The sequence below is a fragment of the Pelobates fuscus genome, chromosome 10 (genome assembly GCF_036172605.1).
Source record: "Pelobates fuscus isolate aPelFus1 chromosome 10, aPelFus1.pri, whole genome shotgun sequence".
Classification (NCBI taxonomy): Eukaryota; Metazoa; Chordata; class Amphibia; order Anura; family Pelobatidae; genus Pelobates; species Pelobates fuscus.
This window is the reverse complement of record NC_086326.1, coordinates 38,837,376-38,862,067: the sequence shown is the minus strand read 5'-3', so window position 1 is coordinate 38,862,067 and position 24,692 is coordinate 38,837,376. Positions and strand designations below refer to the sequence as shown.

Here is a 24,692-nt window from a genome sequence, read left to right as displayed (position 1 = left end):
AACAAAAAAAGAGAGAGAGAGGAGAGGATGGAGGGTGAAAAAGACTTTCAGAGGAATGGGGTTGGGAGAAAAAAAAATCAAAAGAGAAGCTGAGTAAATGGGAGTGATTGAGATAGTGATACTGTGAATGTCAATGAGAGAGGTAAAGACTGAATAAGAAGGTAAACAGGTAGAAATTAGGTGAATTAGGTGAATGAATGAGGAAAAGAAACAATGTGTAAAGGAAGAGAAGGAAAGATGCACCGAAGAGAAATTCTGAGAGGGGAAAATAAACAAACAAAAAAAGACAAAGAAAAAGAAAGCAAACAAGCGAGACTGAGATAACGTAGCATGAAACGTAAGAGATACAAAGAGGTAAGGTAAGGCGAGATCAGGAGAGGTGAGAGACTGATAAAAGTTGGATGAGTAGAAAAGAAAAAAATAGACAGAAGAAATCAGAGAGAAATGCATCAATTAGTTGAAAGAGTGAGGAGAAACAGACAGTTATTTAGAAAGAGACACAAAGAGACAAGTAAATATGGAGATATGAGGAGGGAGAGTGGGGAAAGTGATGAGTAGAATAAGGGAGATGGGGGAGGAGAGAGGTAGAGAGAGAAAAAGGAGAGACCGGGGAAATGAGAGGAAACATATTTTTCTGTGTATCATAAAAACACATACAATGCAAACACACGGATGCCGTGTGCTCTACACTGTGACATGTGACTGGAGGATAGTGACGCTTGGCCGGAGCTGTCACTGGGAATTTAGGTCACCTCATCACCGCCTCTTACGAGACCCTCACATGCAGTACAGAGAAAGCGTCACAGACACAAACTCAATAAGAGTGCAGTGCCTTAGGGAGAGAGACATTCAAAGAGGGAGGGTGGGGGGAGGGTGGGGGAGGGAATGTGAAAGACAAGAAAAAAATGGAAAGAGTTAAAGAATTAAATCTCAAAGAGCCATTATTTTTATTAAAAAAAAAACCACACTAAATGAAGAAAACAATGCTCATCTTAAAAGGGGAAAAAATATTTAAATGCATTATTAACAGCATTATATATATCAGGGGTAGGCAACCTACGGCACTAGTGCCATGCACGGCACTCGAGGTGTCTTTCCACGGCACTCAAGGCTGCTAGAGCCAAACAGGGTCTGGCCTATCAGGAGTCTCAGTGAAACTTCAGATATCTGCTAATACAAAGAGGTAGTGAAGGACAATCCTCAATTTATGCATTGCAGTACTTAGAGGAAGTGATCTCAGATCACTTCCTCCCAGCACTTGTGAATTGGAATCCACACTGTAGTAGAGCAGCCCACAGCTGATGTTGCAGCTCCTGTCCTTGACCTGTACCTGCCCAGGCTGGTCCCCACTGGAACCCAGGGAAGCCACCCACACTGCTAGATATACACAGACCTGGAGAATAAGCCTCCCCTCATACAAATAATACGAACAGCCCACACACAAACATACACACAATCCCCACAAACGCAACACCACTAACAATCTACATACATGCACACAATCCCACATGCAGCCTCTCACGTGCAAAACCCCAAACAGCCCCCATTCACTACCTAACACACAATGTGACATATCCATCTACACACAATTCCACAAGCAGCCCTCATACACAGCCCACATTCATATGTATCATACACGATACCATAAACTACTAATGAACATATACAATATAATAGCTCATATACGCACAAATACAACGATACAAAGCAATTACAGTATAAATAACTCAAGCAGAATACGGCAGCACACACACCTCAATTTAAAAAAATAGGATCGGCAGGGCCGTTTGAAGGAATTTGGGGCCCCAAGCAAAATGGACATGGTGCCCACCCCCCCACCCCCCGCACGCACAGCCTACAAGAACCACAGCATAGTCATACAGTTTAAGTTCACCCACACTTTATATAAATAAAAAAGGTTTACAGTGCAAATACTGCTGTTGCATATAATGTGCATAAAACTTGAACATTTTCAACAATTGAAAATTCCCTGTGTTCTCCTCATCTTCCCTTCTCCTCACCCCCTCCCTGTGTTCTCCTCACCCCCCCTCCGTGTTCTCCTCATCTCCCCTTCTCCTCACCCCCCTCCCTGTGTTCTCCTCATCTCCCCTTCTCCTCACCCCCTCCCTGTGTTCTCCTCATCTCCCCGTCTCCATACCCCTCCCTGTGTTCTCCTCATTTCCCCTTCTCCTCACCTCCCTCCCTGTGTTCAACTCATCTCCCCTTCTCCTCACCCCCTCCCTGTGTTCTCCTCATCTCCCCTTCTCCTCACCCCCTCCCTGTATTCTCCTCATCTCCCCTTTTCCTCACCCCCCTCCCTGTGTTCTCCTCATCTCCCCTTCTCCTCAGCCCCCTCCCTGTGTTCTCCTAATCTCCCCTTCTCCTTACCCCCTCCCTGTGTTCTCTTAATCTCCCCTTCTCCTCACCATCCCCCTCCCTGTGTTCTCCTAATCTCCCCTTCTCCTCACCTCCCCCCTCCCTGTGTTCTCCTAATCTCCCCTTCTCCTCACCTCCCCCCACCCTGTGTTCTCCTCATCTCCTCAACCCCCTGTGTTCTTCTTACTCTTCCCCCTCCGTGTTCTTCTTACTCTTTCCCCCTCCCTATGTTCTTCTTTCTGCCCCATGTTCTTCTTACTCCTCCCCCCTCCCTATGTTCTTCTTACTACTCCCCCTATGTTCTTCTTACTACTCTACCCCCTCCCCATGTTCTTCTTACTCCCCTCCCTATGTCCTTCTTACTCCCCTCCCACCCTCCCTGTGTCCTTCTTATTCCCCTCCCCCTGTGTCCTTCTTATTCCCCTCCCCCTGTGTCCTTCTTACTCCCCTCCCCCGTGTCCTTTTTACTCCCCTCCCAGGTGTCCTTCTTACTCCCCCGCCTATGTTCTTTTTACTCCCCCCCCTCCCTCCCTCCCTATGTTCTTCTCACCTCCCCTTCCCTGTAGCGTGGCCGAGCTCAGGGTGCACTTCCTGTCAGTCCGGCCGGGAACAGGAAACTAAATCTCCTGTACCGCGTGGTACCCAGCCGGACTGACAGGAGGAAGAGGAGCTCGGCCACGCTACAGGGAAGGGGAGACGACGAGAGAGGCAGTGCTGCAGCCGCCTGAGGCTCTCTATAGAGCGCTCAGGCGGCTGCAGCCTTATAGAAATGGCCAGCCCTGCTTGGGGGCCCAGGCCAGCTCGGGGACCCAAGCAATTGCTTGGTTAGCTTGCCTGGTAGCAACGGCCTGAGGATCGGCACGCTACGGGACATCACAATCCTATATCGGCACAGTGCTGCCAAAAGGTTGCCTACCCCTGATATATATAGTAGTAAAGCACAAATCTCATCTATTTAAATTTAACTTTTACTTATTTTCAGTCTGAAAGCAATCAAGAATGCTGAAATATACAGTGAATTGGTAAAATGTGGAGATAAATAAAAAATTATATATATACATACATATTTACTGTCTCTTTTAAACATTAAGTCCTGCTATGGAATTGGTTACAAAATGCTAGTACCATTCCTATTAAAACTTGTGCTAACACATCTAATACACCATCAAGCAGGGAATGTGAGACAAACTATTCACACCTCTGATCATAGATTCCTGCTCCTAAGGCGACATTCGCTAGTGTGGAAAGTCCACAGTAAATACAATAAACAGCTAACGAAAAATGAATAGTCAGGATGACACATATACAGTCATTTCACTTCTAGAAACAGGATAAAAGAAACAAATATAAAAAAATAAATACATAGCATTTGTAACTGTCTTGTAATTGTATCTCAAATTCCATCAAAGTAGTTATGTGATTAAAGGGACACTCCAATGCCCAAATACAAAATAAAGGAATTCACGGTTGCATTTAATTATGTATTTTCTCATTGGGGTTCCATCTAAAACAGATTGTAAAATCTGCAGACTTCTTGTTTGCAGTCTTTGAAACCCCTCCCCTTCTAACCCTGACCAGACTTTCTGTGGCTGTCCAATCACAGACTTTCCAATGCAGCTAAATTAGAAGTCTTTGCAGGCAGGTGCTCTGGGCAATTGCTGCCTCTTGAGTAGTTTAGCTCCATTCAGCAACCAAACCAGGAAGCTGTCTGTTGTCTGGTTGTCTAATTGATAGCTAGGGTCGGGGAAGGGGGGTGTGGGTGTGTGAGGAATAAAAAAAAAAAAAAAACACTTTTCACACAGAAAGCTTTTCAGCAAGCTAAAGTGCTGTAGCAACCAGGACTGTCCTTTTAAGACTGCTTTTCTATTTGGGTGATATTGCCCTACAATCATACAATCTCTTCTAATTTATTCACACATTTACTGCACCCCAAGCCATTTAGAGTGCTAGCTAATGCATACCTACCAACTGCAGCTTCCAATGAAGTACGACACCACTGGTAGGGGTAAAATGGGGTGGCCAGTGATGATATTTGTACCTCTGGCTCTTCTTAAAGAGGGCTTTCCTGCCTGACAAGTGGGAGGGTCTGCCTATAGAATTGACAGGATGCATACCATGTTACATGTCAATGAAGTAGTCAGGCCCACCAAGGGCAGAAGGTGCCAATAACACTGTTCCAGTGCTCTTTGAATGTTCTGTTGCCCTGAGCATTGGGCAAGTACATCTAATGATGCTTTGCGCTATGCTTTTTAGGACACAAGAGCACAAAGTCAAGATAGAGATCTGAAAATCGGGACTGCATTGCTGAAATTGGGATGGTTGGAAGGCCTGGCTCTTGTGATCAGGCACACTGTCAACTCATATATCACTGTACTTCCACTTCCTTTAGAGTGTAAGTTCATACAATGAGGCCCCCACTCACTTCACATCCAAATTAAACCCTACTTCCTTTAGATTGCAAGCTCATTTGAGAATAAACCTCCCTTAAATTCTGTTTGTATATATGTGTATTGCCATCAATTATTTATCTGTTACGTTCACCACTGCAGGACAGGATGCTGCTAAAACCCAAACAATATTTCCATCCTATTAAAATCTGACCTGATTGGCTGATACTGAGGTTCAGTGATGCGTGCTTGGGCTGTTCAGGACTCAGTTCGGACACCTGATTCACAGCTTGGATCTCCATAGTATATGCCACGCCGGGCAACAGTCCGGAGAGGTAAACTCTAGTTTGCAGTATTCCTACTTGACCAGGTCTGAATGTTACTCCATCACCACAGCGCAAACAACGTCCAGTCATACATTCCTTGCATGCTACAGAAAATAAGACCTCTTTCCGGCCACCCATGTCTTTTGGGGTCCTCCATGTAAGAGAAATTGTCCCGGGACCTGTTACTTCATAATTTAAATCCCATGGGGCTGAAGGTGGTCCTGGAAGAGAATTGTGTAGGTGTTATTATTCATAAAATGACAATTCCTAAAGAGACTTTAAAAACCTTTGGGATTTTTTTGAAGTGGTAAATATCTTATAAACTACATGCTATTTTCTTTCCCAAGTTTGACTTACCCACTTAAATATCTAAATAGATCAAGAATCAACAGTTTGTCACTATTCTTAAATCTCATCATAGCAAGTCAGTGACTTAAGTCAGTGCAAATTGTAAGTGGTAGAAAGATGAATTGCAGCCCTGTGTGTTAAATATACACAGTAATAGCATTTTATTTAAAAAATACATATTTATTTCATTTTATCCCATCAGGATGTACAGCTTACCCCATAATAAGAAACAAATGACTCATTTCCTAATAAATGTATACAACTTAACTATTTTAATTAACTCTGCTGCACAAACTATATTCACATGTTTATCTTAATACACTAATATTTCTAGGAAGAAAAAAATATAATCTCCTATTTCAAGAGTCCAATCCTTTATGTGATCCTTCAATGGTAAAAATTCTATTTGTGTCTTTCATGATAATAAAAGAGTATTATACATGGTGTGAAAGTAGTCACAATCACTGGGGATGGAAATCAGACACTTTATGAAGGTCCCAGATTGCTCTTGTGTTTTGGTCACTCTGTGCACAGTATATGTATTGATTGTCCAGGTTGCATGTGCCTTTTCCCCTCCCCCTTTCCCTGTTTTATTGTTTACCCAGTAGGGTGTTGTCCCATTGTTTCATGGACACTTCCAGACCAATCCAAAATGCAAAATGGCTGCCCTGACATTCCTTTAAATCTACTATGTGGTACTCAGCCCTTCACAGACACTAATATAGTGAAATTCAGTAAACATGTCTAAAAAATATGACTGTGGGATTGTGGAATTCCATATCTAGGCATTAAAAGCTTGCAAAATAGCATATAGTAAAGGTACGCTCTAAGAAACATAACAACCACAGCTTGGTGTAGTGGTTATGTTCTGTAGAATCTCTTTATGGAATCTAAGGTTTTATGATAAACAGTTTTGAAGCAGGTTGGCAAAAAACAACAGCACCCTGGAAAATGCCACCTCTAGAGGGTGATGTAGTGGTTATGGTACAGTGGCACTCTTCCATTGTAAGAAATCAAATATTTTAGAGTGGTTTGACTTTGTTTCTTGGACCTCTACCCACCTCCATTACCTCAACCAGAGAGCTGGAATCTCCTTATATGAGCTAAACCCTCTTAGCTGACCCTATACTGGAGAGCACCTGCTTCCAGCTCCCCGGCAGAAGTCATGCAGATAATTAGCTGTGTCCAGCAGACCCCAAGTAAAAAGTCAAACAATTCTAAAATTATTTGACTGCTTACACGGGTAGGGCAACATTTATGGTGCGAAAAACAGATGCTTTTACTGTGAGCAAGATATTGTACACTGATAAAAGTACACAGAATTTTCTCAGATTCACAGGACTGTCCAATATAGGGATGTATTCACTAAACAGCGAATTATAGATACACAGAATCAGAATTACAAAATGTAGCTAAAGATAGTTATTTTTTAACATTCTCCAGCTCATCAATAGTCACTGCTTGGATATTTCAATCTCAATCTCAGTCTCAAATTTTAGATTTAAATTCACTACAATTTTGCATTTAGTGAATAAAACCCTTTAGGATTTCTAAAATAAGGACACTCAATTTTTGCATAAATAAAAAATGAGATTTAAAAAAAATAAAGTTTAAATGAAATAAATTCTTTATGATAGTTAGAGTTTGGCTTGTTTGTCCTTCAATAGTCATGGTTATGTTTCTATATTTTGACCATTTATATTTCCTTTTATTTCTGATTACAAGAAAATAAAATGTCTGTCTCAAATTTTTAGAGTGCTTTTCTGTCTATACCAGTTGTAATATTTATTTGCACTGACCCCATTGACTACTCCAGTCTGGTGATTTACCAATCAAGATCTCTACATTTACTTTTTTTGTGACTTGGTCTATTTTTGACTTACCAGTGCAGGGGGAGTGTGGGAGCTCCTCGGGGGTGCGGTGAAATCCTGGGTTGCATTGGCAGCTAAGCGCCCCAGAGCTTGTTGTGTTGCTGTTACTGGGGCAGAGATGGCAGTGATTGGTCGAAGAGTCAGGGGCATTGTAGGACCCAGGAGGACAGGCTGTCACAAAAGAAGAAGGTTATTACTTTCAAGCATCAGAAAGTTTGCGTGTCAAACACAAATACAATTAAAAATCAACAAATCTCTTTAACTCTTAGGATACAAAAACATTGAGCAGCACTTGGAGCCATTTTGTGCCATCGTTAGTGTTACATTTAGCTGATCTATAAAACACAATAATGTAAAGAAAGTGTTTCAATAAAACTAATTAAAGAGAATTTCATTTTTTATTTATACAATTATTTTGAGATACTTTTTAAAGGCTTGCCAAACATGGTGTTTGTTTTAAACTTGTTTCAAGGTTATAGTTGCAGTTTTAATGTATGGCAATTTACCAGGAGACCTGTCTCAGCTCACTCTCTGAGCAGTTACTAGTCTTTATTTTTATATATGGTAATACTTTTTTAGATTTTTGTTTATTATATTTTGGATTCTATGCCACAGCATCCTTTTGAAAAGGCTCAGATATATTTTGATACAAATGTTCTTCCCTTTTTCCATGACTCCTAATATAAGCGTGCTAATAAAACACTTAATGGGCAGAAGTCCAAAAGCAACTTTCAAGAAGAGTCCACTTGTGTTACATAATCCCATGAATAAACCACGCAAGAGAAGATATAGAAAATATAAATGTCAACCCTTCATAGCAGGATGCTAATAGGGGGTTTCTGGTTGTTTAGTGTAAAAAGAAATTGTAATGGGTGAGAAAGTACTTTAGCCTCTTGTGTAATGTGGACAAAAGCTTTAAGCCTACTTAAAGGGTCCTTTTGGAAAATTGTTCCAGTTTAGTCTAGTGTGAAATGAATGGTCAGAGAGGTGTTATTGGGATCATTAGCACGGTATCCTGTGAAGAAATAGTAACACTAAATATAACAATCAGCCAATTCCAATAACCTATTAATGGAAAAGATAAGGCACGTTTTTGGTTTATGTTTTTTATTTCTTTAATTAAATTAAATTTATATTTTTGCCAATTACGTAATAAGACAGTTTACATAACTCAGTCAATAGTAAATACACACAACGTACCTAACCACAAATTATCTTATTGTAGAAGAGACCTATTATATCACCAAGGATATGCCCTTCCAACAAGCATAATAAGATTATGCATCAATCAAAGATAATCACCAAGGTGCACTAATGAGCTCCTTGTTTAAAAAAAAAAAAAGAGAGAGAGCATGCCCCTTTGCAGTATGCACTGTCGTTCATTAATGTGACATATAAAACATAAACACAGAAAAAAGAAAGGGAAATGAAAAAAAAAAAGATTTTATATATATATATATATAAATATACCTTAATGTTTATTTTAAGATCATATGAAATTTTATGTAAGATTGACTATTTTTCAATTTGAGTCTCGAGTAATATCCTCATAAACAAATAATTTTTGTTCATTCAAAAACTAGTCCAGGTTGATGTTTACAGTTTCTAACAGTTAGTAGTATTATCATCTTTATTATTAATTCTACTTCAGTAAATTTCTACCTACAGTGATGTTTTATAGAGTCAAGCCAGTCATTGTCACTCACCCATGCTAGTGTTACATTTTCCTGGCTTCATTGAGTTTAGGAATGTTGAGTGGTGGATTCTAGTAGAACATGTGTACAAATGGAAAGAGAACCAGTAATGAATGTGTTAAGAAGAGCCTAGACGCAGCATGACATATGGATAGGAGGTAAGGGACCAGTAGAACATGTGTTACGATGGGAAGAGTTCTAGAGAGAAACTTGTGTTAAAGGCAGTTAATATTCCCAGGTCGGCTAAAAAGGACACTGCTATTGCAGCATGTAGCCTTCAGAATCATGACATATGGAAGTAGACTTGGAGATTTAGTTTAGTAAAAACTGCAATTCATCCGCATTTCGGCTGCTCAGTTTATCGTACATATTCCCAATTTCCGAACCTCCATTTAAACTAATCATGAGACAAATTACTAGAATAATGGACAAGCATGTTCAGTTGATTTATGATTTGTTACTTCATCACTCGTGCCAATAAAAGAGACGATTGACACGAAAAAGACATTTGATGTCGAGGATAACATAATGTGGATTTTGTTCACAATATAAAGTGAGACGTGAACTATAGAGCAGTAAAAAAAAATCTCTTATATGCTAATTGTAATGCAACTAAACTTTTTTTTTTAGGACAAAGTGATTTGACGACTTACATGGTAACAGAAATAATTGCTAAAAATAAGAATGAAGTCTTTCACGCTCAACCATTCATGTATCTCTGTTACCGCTATCAATCCAAAAATGATAAAAAAGAAGAAGAATCTGAAGTATTAGTTCCCTCTAGCCCTTCCTCCCCCAATAAGTCATTTTCTCCGAAAAAGTAATTGTGCTTGTCTATGGATGAAACATTTAGTAGATAAAATCTTCACTTTTTGTAAAAATGAAAAAAGGTACTTAGAAAACACTTCAGCAATGCTTTAAAAGTTTGGAGCATATCTCTTTTAAAAATATTAATATGTATTATCATATATCTGACTAGTAGGTCTCCTCCAGTATCCAAAGTATCTAAAGTTTTACTAATAAAGTTGGTGTTTCATTTCTGTGTTATCTCTACAAATCCCCAAAAATATGGACAGCTAGTAGCACATCCACAGACTCCTTGTACCATAAATGATATTATGAACTGTAGTGGCTATGGTGAATAGATTGCCCTATTAAGAATACTGCTACCAACAGAATTATTCTACCATCCCCATTCTATGAAGGATTAAAATATTATTACCTAAATGATTATTACAAATATGCTGGGTTCCTAGATAACCTTATAACTAGGAAAACTATTTTAACTGAAAGTGGGATAATATTCTATTACAATATTTTCAAACTACCAGTGACTAACTTGTATCTGCACTAGCAACCTGAATCAACCAGAGACTGGATGAAGACTCAGAGCTTTTCTTTTACAGAGCTGAGGTGCCCAAGGTTTCTCACTTGACCTATGTTATCTTTGCTGTCATGTAACTGATTTTACATTCCATTTCCATCCACTGCCCCTCATGCCTCATATTCCCAAGGCTTTGCTGTTTCGCCAGAAGAGAACAATTGTGAAGCATACTTAACAGATTGTGTGCTGTTTGTATCAATTGCAATAATCAATAATGCAGATTTAAATTTACAGATTCATAATAATAAACATCACTGCATCAAATCTGCATTTTTCTATAAAATGTAAAAACAAATATCTAAATGTTAATCTTACTGCAGGGTAAGTGCAACCATTATCAGTATTATTAATTGATACAAACAGCACACAATCTGTTAGATATGCTTCACAATCTGTTAAATATGCTTCACAAATATATCTATGTATTTGCGTATGTAACACTTATTGTATGGCAAATATAAGTTTTCTATAATTAAAAGACAATACATGCTACAGTAATTTCTAAAAACAAAGTGCATCCCCTTTTAAAGTCAAATGAAGAAACACATATAAACAGAATATGTACTTAAATGTAAATAATGTTAATTTTAATGTAGGTATTCCTTAATCTTTAAACAAAGCTGCTGTTATGACCTACATTAATGTCCTCACTTTTCCACCCATGTCTCATATGTGATGGAATTAATGCTTATTCAGTTTTTTTCTCGTCAGATAATAAATCTCTCCCAGTGGCACAAACAGTAATCCTTACTAAGACTATTTGTGCTCAAATTGCAAAATCTCTCGGTGTGTAAATGAGGCATCGGTGGTTATGAGAGCTTTCCTTATTACACTATCACAGTTATTTACTACAGTGAGAATTCAAAGTAAATACAAAGTGAATTTCAAATTTAAGGCTAGATTAGCTGAACAGAAAGACATAGCTGACAAATTATTTTTCAGTTAAACTACTTGGACCTTAAATTTTAAATTCACTTTGTATGTACCTTGGATTTTCACTTTAGTAGATAATTCTCTCGCTTTCTATATAGCTTAGCAATTGCTCTTTAAATTATTAGTTCTCTGCAGAGTAAACATCATCTCTTCACCTTTGACCCTCTGAGCATGACAAATAGCCCGATGCATTGTTTTGATGTCTACTGGTGAGGTATACGATACTCAAAATGTTAAGTGTTTGTTAAAACAATGTCTTCTCACCCAGCTAACACCCAGAGCTAGTTAAAAGTTTGCCTGGGAAATTCCTTAACAGTGTCTTTGACTAATGCTGCCTTAATTGATGCTGTGTCTCGAGTCGTTACTGTGTGAAGTCAGGGTGACAACACTCAGTAGCCAGAAGATAGAGATGGAATCCATTTTTCCAGCTGAATGCCACATCGCTGATTTTCGTTCAGCGTACATGTAATTACAGAGCATCAGAGAGCAGGCATCAACACTCTACAGATTTGTTGGAAACCCTCATCCCGCACATACGGACGGCTTGCTAATGCATTAATGTGTTTAATTATTCAATGGTTTCCAATTTCTAAAACAAGAAATAGCTTGAGCGGAAAAAAACTAAAAGAAGAAGATCTCACTGAATGAAAGTTAGATTTCCTATCACTGCTGAGGTAGCTCCTGATATCCACCAAAATTCACTGATTTGCCAAGAAATGCATAGAGAGAAGGCAGTAAGCTGAGCAATTAAGGCTTGAATGTTTGGGATGCCATCTTCTGCTTTGCTGATTCCAGGACATGTTTGTTAGGACATGACTGAGAAGTGTCAATTTTCATAACTTTATGACACAAGTGTTTTTTTTGTTATCTTCCGTTCTGCAAAAAGTTAGAAAAGTTAGATAGTTGTGAGGTTCAGTAATTAGATAAGGTCTAATCCCTAACAAAGTTGTCTTAAGTAAGTTGACTTAATACATTACAGTTCCTGCTAAGGATCCCAAAGTGTGCACATCAAATTTTGAAATTTGTTTGGTTCTAAACTACAATTCATCTGAACTTGGGTGAATTGGGTGAATTTTTGAATTTCCGAACTTGAACTTCATGGCAAAATACACTAAACAAAATTATAAATGCAACACTTTTGTTTTTGCCCCCATTTTTCATGAGCTGAACTCAAAGATCTAAGACTTTTTCTATGTACACAAAAGGCCTATTTCTCTCAAATATTGTTCACAAATATGTCTAAATCTGTGTTAGTGAGCTCTTCTCCTTTGCTGAGATAATCCATCCACCTCACAGGTGTGGCATATGAAGATGTTGATTAGACTGCATGATTATTGCAAAGGTATGCCTTAGGCTGGCTACAATAAAAGGTCACTATAAAAATGTGCAGTTTTACTGTATTGAGGGGGTCCGGGAGGGTCCGTGAAGAGAACACCTCTCCAAAGTACCAGGCGCCATCGAATGTGAGCATTTACCCACCAAGTTGGTTATGACAACGAACTGCAGTCAGGTCCAAACCCCGATGAGGATGACGAGCATGCAGATGAGCTTTCCTGAAATGGTTTCTGACAGTATGTGCAGAAATTCTTTGGTTATGCAAACCGATTGTTGCAGCAGCTGTTTGGGTGGCTGGTCTCAGACAATCTTGGAGGTGAAGATGCTGGATGTGGAGGCCCTGGGCTGGTGTAGTTACACATGGTCTGCGGTTGTGAGGCTGGCTGGATGTACTGCCTAATTCTCTAAAACGCCTTTGGAGATGGTAGAGAAATGAACATTCAATTCACAGGCTCTGGTGGACATTCCTGCAGTCAGCATGCCAATTGCACGCTCCCTCAAAACTTGCAACATCTGTGGCATTGTGCTGTGTGATAAAACTGCCCATTCTAGAGTGGCCTTTTATTGTGGCCAGCCTAAGTCACACCTTTGCAATAATCATGCTGTCTAATCAGCATCTTGATATGCCACCCCTGGGAGGTGGATGGGTTATCTCGGCAAAGGAGAAGTGCTCACTAACACAGATTTAGACAGATTTCTGAACAATATTTGAGAGAAATAGGCCTTTTGTGGACATAGAAAAAGTATTAGATCTTTGAGCTCATGAAACTATGTATATTTATATAAATATATATATAAATAAATATATTACAAAATAATACATATTTACTGCTCCTCCTTGTTTTCCCTCTTTTGGTTACTTTTTATTACTTGATTTGTGAACAGAATAGCAGGAAAATGATCCTATCAGTGTACTGCAAAACATATATCTAATATTTACATTATGTATATATATTTTTCAGGATACTGATTGGCCCATCCACTTTTGGTTCATGTGATTTTGGGTACAAGAACACTGTGGAGCTAAACTGACATAAAACAGGCTGAGGGTGAGCAAACAACACTCAAAGTCAAAGTGTTGAATTCTGTCTCACAGAGCTGACAGTCAGTAGAGTCATCAGTATTACATGTCTCTTACTAGCAGCACAGTGGAAGGGATTGAATGAGGCTAGTCTGTCTGGTCTTAGTTAAAAGACACTGGTCACAAACTAAACAATTTATGATAATGTCAGAATTCCTAAGAGACCCAACATGCAGCATGTAAAAGAAGAATGTATACCGGACCTTAGAGTGGCTGGGCTTTACGTTAGATAGAATAAAGAATGGTCGGGGACAAGCCAAAGTCGAGGGAGCCAGAAATCACAGAAGTGAGGAATACAAGCCGGGTCAGGGGAACCAGAAATCACAGTAACGAGGTACAAAGCCGAGTCAGGGGTATAGAAAGGAGAATGGTCAGACAGTCGAGATCAATACACAAGATAGACAAGAATTACAAAGCACTATTGAGAACCGTAGATAGAACCACAACAGGGCAATGTGCTATAGGTGAACCAGCCTTTTATAGTCTGGTTCTTTAAATTTGAAGCTACACCCCCAAAACGTTCGCATTCTGACATTTTGGCGGGCAGTGACGTAATTTGCATTATGACATCAGTGCCGCATCATAAAAGGGGGTGGGGCCACAACAGCCAGCGTTGGTACTGCTTGATAGAAGTCTGGGACTATGGAGAGGTTCCCTCTCCATCTGCTGGCATTTCCCAACTTGGGTAAGCATGACAGATCGTTAGTCTGAGAATAAGATTCTATCTATACATTGTGCTAGCAATTTTCCTAGAAAATGTGTAGATTAGGAGCTGTCAATCAATGCCTCAACATGCTGAGAGAATATATCCCACAGGATGTCCTTCTGCTCTACTCCAATAGCAACGATAGTGAATGCGCTGCAGCTCGTACATCTTCTGCTGGCTTAGACGCTGGCTTAGGACATTATTGCGACTCATCACATAGAATGTTTCATCCGTCCAATCAACTTCCAAATTTCCAAACTAAAATAGAAATCTGTATCATCTCCATGAGATACATTCCATAGTTGTGGTGAATCTGATGTTTAGGTGATTGTTTTTCATTATTTTAATTTGATGATTGAAAGAGACACATGTCAGACAGATTAATACTCAATCTGAGCTAAAGAGCATCTCGAGGCTCTGAACTTAATTTTAATTGTTTAATACATTAATTTCTTAATTATAAGTGACTGCAATTAAGGTTAGGTTCCTACGTATGTTGGTTACATCCTCTTGGTGCTTTGTATGTTATATATTTTGCTTATAGTCCGTTCAAGTTTATAAATTGATATATTGTAGATAAGCAGTGTTATTCAAAAACAGTTCAAACAGGGTTATCCAAAGAACGTCAGGCTTTAGCAAAATAAATCAGTATGAAGTAGACAGTACGGGTAAAATAGGTGATGTGGAAGATTTCTTCAACTCTGATTTAGTCACAGACATATACATATAACAAGACAGTGTAACATTCAGTAGGGAAACCAAACACGCAGACAGGACACAACCGAGAGAATTGCAATACCGGTCCTTAGAATGGCCGAACTATGCAATTTGAAAAGTTGGCCTCCAAGGACAAGGCTTGCTCATGTGAAGCACTGTGTACAGGGCCGGTGCTACCATTAAGGTGGACTAGGCAGCCGCCTAGGGCACCCCTTGGGAAGGGGCGCCGGCAGGAGCGTCGGCCCCCCTAATGCTGCAGCCGCCCGAGCGCTCTGTAGAGAGCCTCAGGCGGCTGCAGCTTCGCCCAGGCTGGTGCGTCCATGAGGGCGCACCGCCCGGGCGCAGCATGAAGAGAGGAGCTGACAGAAGGGAAGCGCTCAGCGCTCCCTCCTGTCACTCCCTCACTGTAGCGTGGCCGAGCCCTGTATAGTCCGCCGGTACAGGGAGCATTTGTCTCCTGTACCCGGACGGACTAACAGGAAGTGAACACTTCCTTTTAGTCCGGCCGGGTACAGGAAACAAAAGCTCCCTGTACCCGCGGACAGTACAGAGCTCGGCCACGCTACAACATAGGTAGGGGAGGGTGGGGGGAATAAAGGGAGGGGGGAAAGAAATAAATGGAGAGGGAGGGAGGGGGGGAGAAATAAATGGAGAGGGAGGGGGAATAAATGGAGAGGGAGGGAGGGGGGGCAGGAGAAATAAATGGAGAGGGAGGGGGGGAATAAATGGGGGGGAGAGGAGAAATAAATGGAGAGAGAGGGGGGAGGAGAAATAAATGGAGAGGGAGGGGGGAGAAATACATGGAGGGGGGGGAGAAATAAATGGACAGGGAGGGGGGGAGAAATAAATGGACAGGGAGGGGGGGAATAAATGGACAGGGAGAATAAATGGACAGGGAGGGGGGGAATAAATGGACAGGGGGGGAATAAATGGACAGGGAGGGGGGAATAAATGGACAGGGGGGGAATAAGTGGACAGGGAGGGGGGGATAAATGGACAGGGAGGGTGGGGGAATAAATGGACAGGCAGGGTGGGGGGAATACATTGAAAGGGGGAAATAAATTGACAAGGTGGGGGACGAAGTAATTGACAGGAAGTGGAATTGACGGGGTTAGGAGGGGGAATGAGAGTGGGGAGGGGAGAAGAGAGTGACAAGGGAGGGGGAGAAGAGAGGGACACGCAGGGGAGAAGAGAGTGACAAGGGAGGGGGGAGAAGAGAGGGACAAGAGGGGGGAGAAGAGAGGGATGAGGGGGGAGAAGAGAGGGACAAGGGGGGGAGAAGAGAGGGACAAGGGGGGAGAAGAGAGGGACAAGGGGGGGGAGAGAAGAGAGGGACAAGGGGGGGAGAGAAGAGAGTGACGAGGGGGGGAGAGAAGAGAGTGACAGGGGAGGGAGAGGGGGAGAAGAGAGTGACAAGGGAGGAGGGAGAGATTGACATCCATCACACACACACAATGCACCCCTTGCACACAGAAAAACACACAATGCATTACACACACAGACACACACACACAAGCAATTCAACCCTTACATACAATGCATCCCTTACACACACAGAAACACACAATGCATTCCTTACACACACTCAATGCACCCCTTACACACACTCAATGCACCCCTTACAGACGCACACACTGCATCCCGTACATACACAGAAACACACATTGCAGCCCTTACACATACAAACACAGATTCACACAATACATTCCTTACACACATATCAGGACATCCCCTACTCCTGTGAACAAACAATTTGGTGGAACATGAAGGTGGGCCCTGGGGCCCAGACCATGAGCTGTGTAAAGGGCCTTTAAAAAAATGGAGCTGCTTTCCGTTCTCCTAGAACACAAACAGCCTCCAGAGAGCCTGTTCTACACCAGACGAGTGGAGCCAGACTGCAGCTAGAGCCCATCACCATCCTCATCTGATTGTAAGTAGGCAATCTAGTATATTATTTGTGGCACTAATCTCTAATTTACCTCACATTAAAGGGACACTTTAGTCCCCAGAACCACTGCAGCTTAATGTAGTGGTTCTGGTGTCTATAGCCTGTCCCTGCAGGCCTTTTAATGTAAAAGGCACTGCAGCACTTGCGTTAGTTAACATGGGGCATTGTGATGCCATATGGGTGGGGGGGGGGGGGGGGCGGCAAACTTTACTTTTGCCTAGGGCGGCAAAAATCCTTGCACCGGCCCTGACTGTGTAGATGGATAAAAATGCATTGGCATTGACTTTAATGGCATTTTCTGGAAACGTGTTACTCATGTTCCCCCACTGTTCACATTGGTGTCATATTAAGGTGTCCAAGTACTTCATTGGCCTGAATAAGCAAAGTGTTATCCATAACAAAAATTGTGCTGCCTTCTAAAAGTTGTGTTTTTCTGTTTTTTTCTATATAAAACGCAGTAGTATGTACTCTAACTCTAGTGAATATCTTAATTGTTGTATTTTAGAGAAATGACTTGTGCACGGCAAAAATATTTGGTTTATCTGTACCCATTTGTTAAAACAAATAATATGAAAATTGTTTCAAGTGATTCAGCTTTCATTTCATTTGACGTTTTGGTTTGGACAAATTTTGACCATGCAATAATTTTGGTGAAAACTATTTGGACAAACCAAAAGATAGTGAAAATGGGCCAATATAGACTTATCATTATTTATTGTTTAACTACTTCTCCTTTTTACCCCTCTATTGGTCATTTTTCACTTGATCTGTGAATAAAATCAACATTTAGTCCAGAGTTCAGGACTTTGGACAATCCACCAATTGCCCAATATTTGAATGAGTCACAATTTGTTTGAAACCAAATACACAAGTCTAGCATGCACTGCTAAAGACTATAAACTATGACTGTAGTATTGGTTGCTTCTTCCCTACGACCATTCTTTTGCCAGTGTAACATATGGTGCTATACCCCTCTGGGGTACATGACCCAGTTTCTGCAAAGAAATGAAAAAACAATAAAGCATAGTTTTCCATTTACTTAATCTCTTACTGAAATGACCAGAGAGACAGGGAGAGGAAAACTAACCGACAGACAGAGGGGCAGACAGACAGACAGACAGACAGATTGATAAATAGAGGGGCTAAACAAGAAATGTAATGAGGAAAGTTTTGCACATATCACATATATCACACAATAGTGACTTACTGTCGAGAACAATAAGGTTCAAATATGCTTTCAGGAGCTTGTAACCTTGAATATATAATAATACTAAATACTATATAGTATACCAGATTAAATGCTCCAGGCTAACTTTTGCTGAGTTATTCATTATTTTGAGAATTAACAGAAATTGACAAGGGAACGCTAAACTGTAGGTGTAAAGCTAGATTTTGGTTCCAGCAAGATTTTGGATAGTTAGAAATGTATCACAAAATTAAAGCTATATCCATATTAAAGCTAAAGTCTCCTCCATTCTGCGCAATATAGAAATAAACAATAGATAGCATGACTGTGGTAGAATCAATGGGTGCTCGTTCAGTCAAAGCCCAGATTTGGAAAGTCAATTCCTTTGCATGGTATGGGGGAGTTTTTTTCATTTTTTTTTTTATTTTTTTTTACAGAACTTGTATCCCTGGATTGATAGGCCAATGATAATCATTGGATTCTAGTTCTTTTGGAAAAGGTTTTAGAAAATAAATTTTTGGGGCATCAATGTGCCTGTGTTATTTCCAACGAGTGTTTAAGACTTTATCAATGGTGTTTTACGAATATTATTCTCAGGAACTTTTGGTAGATTGAACAAATGGCTGTTGGGCATTATTTCTGGTTTGTACGAGTATGTAAAAATGTGCAAATCGTTTACAGTTATTTGGACCAACATCAGTAACAGAGATGTGATAAATGTTTAACTTGATGAGTTTTTTGAAAACTACATGTTAAACGTGGATTATATAAGTCACAAGTGGGAAAAAGTTATTGTATCAAACCATTAGGAATGCGATTATTAAATAGCTAAGCATTTCTCAAAACCTACGCTTGTGTTAAGGAACAAGCAATTGTAATTTGCAGAATTGATAATCAACAACACACAGAATCATTTGTTTCAAAGGTAACTCCTTTTAAAAGGACCTGACATTTTTTTTTTTTTACTAAATCAATAAACTTATATTTCCAATTCACTTTTTCACCCAGTGTGAGTACCATTCTACCCGTCTGCATCAATGCAGAATGACTATAAATAGCAGGCTGTCTTTCTTCTCCTGTACTCCACAGTCACATTTGTGGTCAAACTTTATGGATGCTTGCCTTTAAGAAATGAAATGCATCACTGGATACCAGCTCATACCAGCTGGCTAAAACTACATCACTATTTGCTGTTTAATGATGTATCTTGAAACTACATGAGGACTGGGTGTATAATACTTTTGTCGATTGAGTAGGGACAGTAGGGAATTAATATGCTTAGCCTTCCCTCCCACCTTCATTCCCTTAGTGAATCCTTTAGTATATTCCCTCTTCATAGCATTCCTTTCTACCTCCTACATCCACTGGGATATATCCCTTTTAGCATTTAACAGAACACTATAGTGTCAGGAATACAAACATTTAGCTTTACTTTCATTTTCTCCCACACCATGCTGGTCTCACTGCAGCTGGCCTGGTCCTGCCTCTGTGGCTGAGATCATCAAACTTGATGATCTCAGCCAATCCACTGCTTTCCCATAGGAAAAATGCCACACTGCATCAATGAGTATCTTCTCATAGAGATGCATTGAATCAATGTATTTTTATGGGGAATGTTCAACGTCTCTATGCACGGCGTGAAGTCGCTGAACACCAATGTTGCACACTATCTCACTGTGCAACACTGAGATAGGAAACACCTCTTGTGGCCATCTCAGTGAATGCCACTACTGGTGTTCCTAGGCACCAATGTAAGCACTGCCTTTTCTCTGAAAAGTCTACAGACACCAGAAGATATGCATTAAACTATAGTGGTCCTGGTGACTATAGTGTCCCTTAAACCTTTTACTTTTATTACATCATACAGACCCTTCCTCTCACATTTATCCTTGCTGCCTCAAAATCAGTTGTCCCTTTTGGCCACATTTCTCCTTTCGTGTCCATCCGTACAATATCCTATACCCCGCACCTATATTTCATGTTCTTTTCTCTGGAAATACATTGTCCCTCTCCACATTCTTTCTCTCTGCCCCGAATACAACCCTCCCCCACATTTCTGCTCAGTCTCTTAGTAGGAATGTGACATTTGAAATCAATTTGCCTAAGTTCTAGGTCAGTTGGAAAATCTGTGGAAACACATTCAAGGAAGTATATAAAAAAATTGCCTTGGAGAATGTCACGTATTAATCAACAGAAAGAGCCTGTTAAAATTCATAAAGAATAATGTCAACCATTGAAAATATGTTTATTTGTTCCTACTAAATGTATTAGTTTTATTTAGAATTTCTGTATTGAAAGGGTTCCGTGCTATGTGTCCATAAATACAAAGCAGAAAAAAATTAAAATGTGAATAGCTAGAGGGGCAAATAGATGTATAAACATGACAAGGAATGAAGTAAAAATCACTTAGAACAAATACCCCCAAGCAAGATTGGGCGTTAAGTGCCTTTTTATGCCATGAATCTATTTCTTCAACCTATTAACTCACTGGGGACACAACACAGGTCTAAACAAGGAATAATGTAAAAGTGAAACTGTAAATTAATCAGAAACAAGGATAGAATTGTGTATATATTGACATATATGAAAATGGGAGTCAATTTATCCCAATATGTAAGAGAGTAATGGGGGGATTATCTACATCAACAAGGCTCCATTTCTATTTACTAAACACCATGAGTTGAAATATCCTGGAGTGTATTATCTTTTCAATCTCCCACCCAAATAAAGAAGAGATTATCTAGAAAGGGGTTTAAGGGATTACTGAGAAATAATCATGAATGGATCCTTCTTACAAAAGCAAATTAAGAAAACAGGAAAACTGAAGGGGTTAAAACAAAGAACTCAGGTATTCCTAACCAGCTTTACATTTGGTTTTATCAAGTGCTAGAGCAATACATATAATTACTGCCCAATTTTTCAGTTGATAGGTAACATGGGGGAATTGTAATGTATTGCTTTATAAACATATATGTATCACTTGAGTTGATAATTACAGCCAAAGTATAGAGATGTCCCGAATAGTTCGCTGGCGAATAGTTCCTGGCGAACATAGCTTGTTTGCGTTCGTCACGGTGGGCCAACATATGCGATGTTCGGTCCGCCCCCTATTCGTCATCATTGAGTAAACTTTAACCCTGTACCTCACAGTCAGCAGATACATTCCAGCCAATCAGCAGCAGACCCTCCCTCCCAGACCCTCCCACCTCCTGGACAGCATCCATTTTAGATTCATTCGGAAGCTGTTTTCTTAGTGAGAGGAGGGACAGTGTAGCTGCTGCTGATTTAATAGGGAAATCGATAGCTAGGCTAGTGTATTCAGTGTCCACTACAGTCCTGAAGGACTCATCTGATCTCTGCTGTAAGGACAGCACCCCAAAAAGCCCATTTTAGGGATAGAACATCAGTCTGCCTTTTTTTTTCCTGTGTAATCTAATTGCAGTTGCCTGCCTGCCAGCGTGTGTGTCCGGCTCACAGCGTATACTGTGCCCACTTGCCCAGTGCCACCACTCATATCTGGTGTCACAATAGCTTGCATTTAAAAAAAACTAAAAAAAAAACTTGTTTTACTGTAATATAATAGCAGTCAGTTTCCTTCACACGTGTGCGTTTCAGGGCCTGCCAGGGCACAGTGTCACACCAGTGCAACTCATATCTGGTGTAACAGTAGTGTACATTTAAAAAAAAAAAAACACTTTTTTGACTGTGAAATAATAGCAGTCAGTTTCCTTCACACGTGTGCGTTTCAGGGCCTGCCAGGGCACAGTGTCACACCAGTGCAACTCATATCTGGTGTAACAGTAGTGTACATTTAAAAAAAAACAAACAATTTTTTGACTGTGAAATAATAGCAGTCAGTTTCCTTCACACGTGTGCGTTTCAGGGCCTGCCAGGGCACAGTGTCACAGGAGTGCAACTCATATCTGGTGTAACAGTAGTGTACATTTAAAAAAAATAAAAAAATTTTGACTGTAATAGATTGAATAGCAGTAAGTTGTCTGCAAGTGTGTGTGTCAGGCCTACAGCGTCTACTCTGCTAACTTCTGCCAGTGCAGAGTGCCACTCATATCTGTTGTCACAGTAGCTTGCACGCATAGTACCACTAATCAAAAAAAAAATGACAGGAAGAGGCAGGCCACCCCGCAGGGGCCAACGTGGTCGTGGTGCTGTGATTCCCTTAGGCCCTAGAATAATGGCCAGTGTTCAGAGGCCACGTACCCTGAACTCGAAAAGTTCTGAGGACATAGTTGACTGGCTAACACAGGACACCCAATCTTCTACAGCTTCCGCTCGGAACCTTGACGCACCATCCTCCTCCAGCTTAGCTTCGGGCACCTCTCAAGTTACCACTCGCCCTCCTGCCGCCACCACCAACACTAGCACCACAGCCGCTTCACTTGATCTGTCAGAGGAGTTATTTACACATCAGTTGGAAGAAATGAGTGATGCACAACCATTATTGCCAGAGGATGTAGATAACAGGGATATGTCTCAGTCAGGCAGCATTACACACATGGACGTACGGTGTGATGATAATGATGTTGTACCCGCTGCTGCTTCCTTTGCTGAGTTGTCAGATACAAGTGAAGCGGTTGATGATGACGATGCATCCGTGGATGTCACGTGGGTGCCCGCTAGAAGAGAAGAAGAACAGGGGGAAAGTTCAGATGGGAAGACAGAGAGGAGGAGGAGGATAAGAGATGGAAGCAGGGGGAGGTCGTCGCAAGGAGCTAGTGGCACAGTCAGACAGCATGCATCGGCACCCGGGGTCAGCCAGACAGCACGCCAATCAAGGCATGCTGTTGCCACCACCAGAATGCCGTCATTGCAGAGCTCAGCAGTGTGGCATTTTTTGTGTGTGTCTGCCTCTGACAACAGCGATGCCATTTGCAACCTGTGCCAAAAGAAACTGAGTCGTGGGAAGTCCAACACCCACCTAGGTACAACTGCTTTGCGAAGGCACATGATCACACATCAGAAACACCTATGGGATCAAAACATGTGTACAAGCAGCACACAAACCCAAAGCTGCCATCCTCCTCCTGGTCCAGCATCTTCAGCCAAGTCAACCACTGCTCTCCTCCTTGCCCCCTCTCAACCATCCTCCACTCCGTCTCTCGCCTTGAGCAGTTCCTGCTCATCTGCCCACAGTAAGGTGTCTGTCAAGGACATGTTTGAGCGTAAGAAGCCAATGTCACAAAGTCACCCCTTTGCCCGGCATCTGACAGCTGGCTTGTCTGAACTCTTAGCCCGCCAGCTTTTACTATACAAGCTGGTGGAGTCTGAGGCGTTCCAAAAATTTGTAGCTATTGGGACATCGCAGTGGAAGATACCCGGACGAAATTTCTTTGCACAAAAGGCAATCCCCAAACTGTACTCGATTGTGCAAAAGGAAGTAATGGCATGTCTGGCACACAGTGTTGGGGCAAGGGTCCATCTGACCACTGATACCTGGTGTGCAAAGCATGGTCAGGGCAGGTATATCACCTACACTGCGCATTGGGTAAACCTGCTGACGGCTGCCAAGCATGGAATGCGTGGCTCTGCAGAGGAGTTGGTGACACCGCCACAACTTGCAGGCAGGCCTGCTGCCACCTCCTCTACACCTCCTACTCCATCCTCTTCCATAACCTCCTCGGCTGAGTCCTCTTCTGCTGCTGCGTCTTGCTCCACATTAGTGATGTACCGAACTGTCCGCCGGCGAAAATTATCGTGTTCGCGTTCGCCACGGCGGGCGGACACATGCGCAGTTCGATCCGCCCCCTATTCGTCATCATTGGGCAAACTTTGACCCTGTGCCTCTCGGTCAGCAGACACATTCCAGCCAATCAGCAGCACTCCCTCCCTTCCACACCCTCCAACCTCCCTCCCAGCATCCATTTTCGATTCATTCGGAAGATGCATGCTTAGTGAGAGGAGGGAAAGTTTAGCTGCTGCTGATTAGATGGGGAAATTGATAGCTAGGCTAGGGTATTCAGTGTCCACTACTATCCTGAAGGACTCATCTGATCTCTGCTGTAAGGACAGCACCCCAAAAAGCCCTTTTTAGGGCTATAACATCAGGCTGCTTTTTTTTTTTTCCTGTGTAATGTAATTGCAGGTGCCTGCCTGCCAGCTTCTGTGTGAGGTTCACATTGGATACTGTGCCTACTTGCCCAGTGCCACCACTCATATCTGTTTTAACAATAGGTTAAGCTTTACATTAAAAATAAATATTTCTTTTTCACTGTAATAGAAGAGCAGTTGCCTGCCTGCCAGCTTCTGTGTGAGGTTCACATTGGATACTGTGCCCACTTGCCCAGTGCCACCACTCATATCTGTTTTAACAATTGGTTAAGCTTTACATTTAAAATAAATAATTTGTTTTCACTGTAATAGAAGAGCAGTTGCCTGCCTGCCA

The 24,692-nt window shown here is 41.2% G+C and overlaps 1 protein-coding gene across 1 annotated transcript in view; it reads right to left on the bottom strand.

The window, feature by feature from the left end:
* Window positions 1–24,692, bottom strand: part of LOC134575585 (ephrin type-B receptor 5-like) — a 69,858-nt gene that overhangs the window by 23,815 nt on the left and 21,351 nt on the right. Inside the window, exons 4-5 of the mRNA XM_063434905.1 lie at window positions 7,321–7,479; window positions 4,978–5,310 (exon numbers count right to left, since the gene is read on the bottom strand). Of these exons, the coding sequence (XP_063290975.1) occupies window positions 4,978–5,310; window positions 7,321–7,479 (492 nt within the window). The remainder of the gene's footprint in view (window positions 1–4,977; window positions 5,311–7,320; window positions 7,480–24,692) is intronic.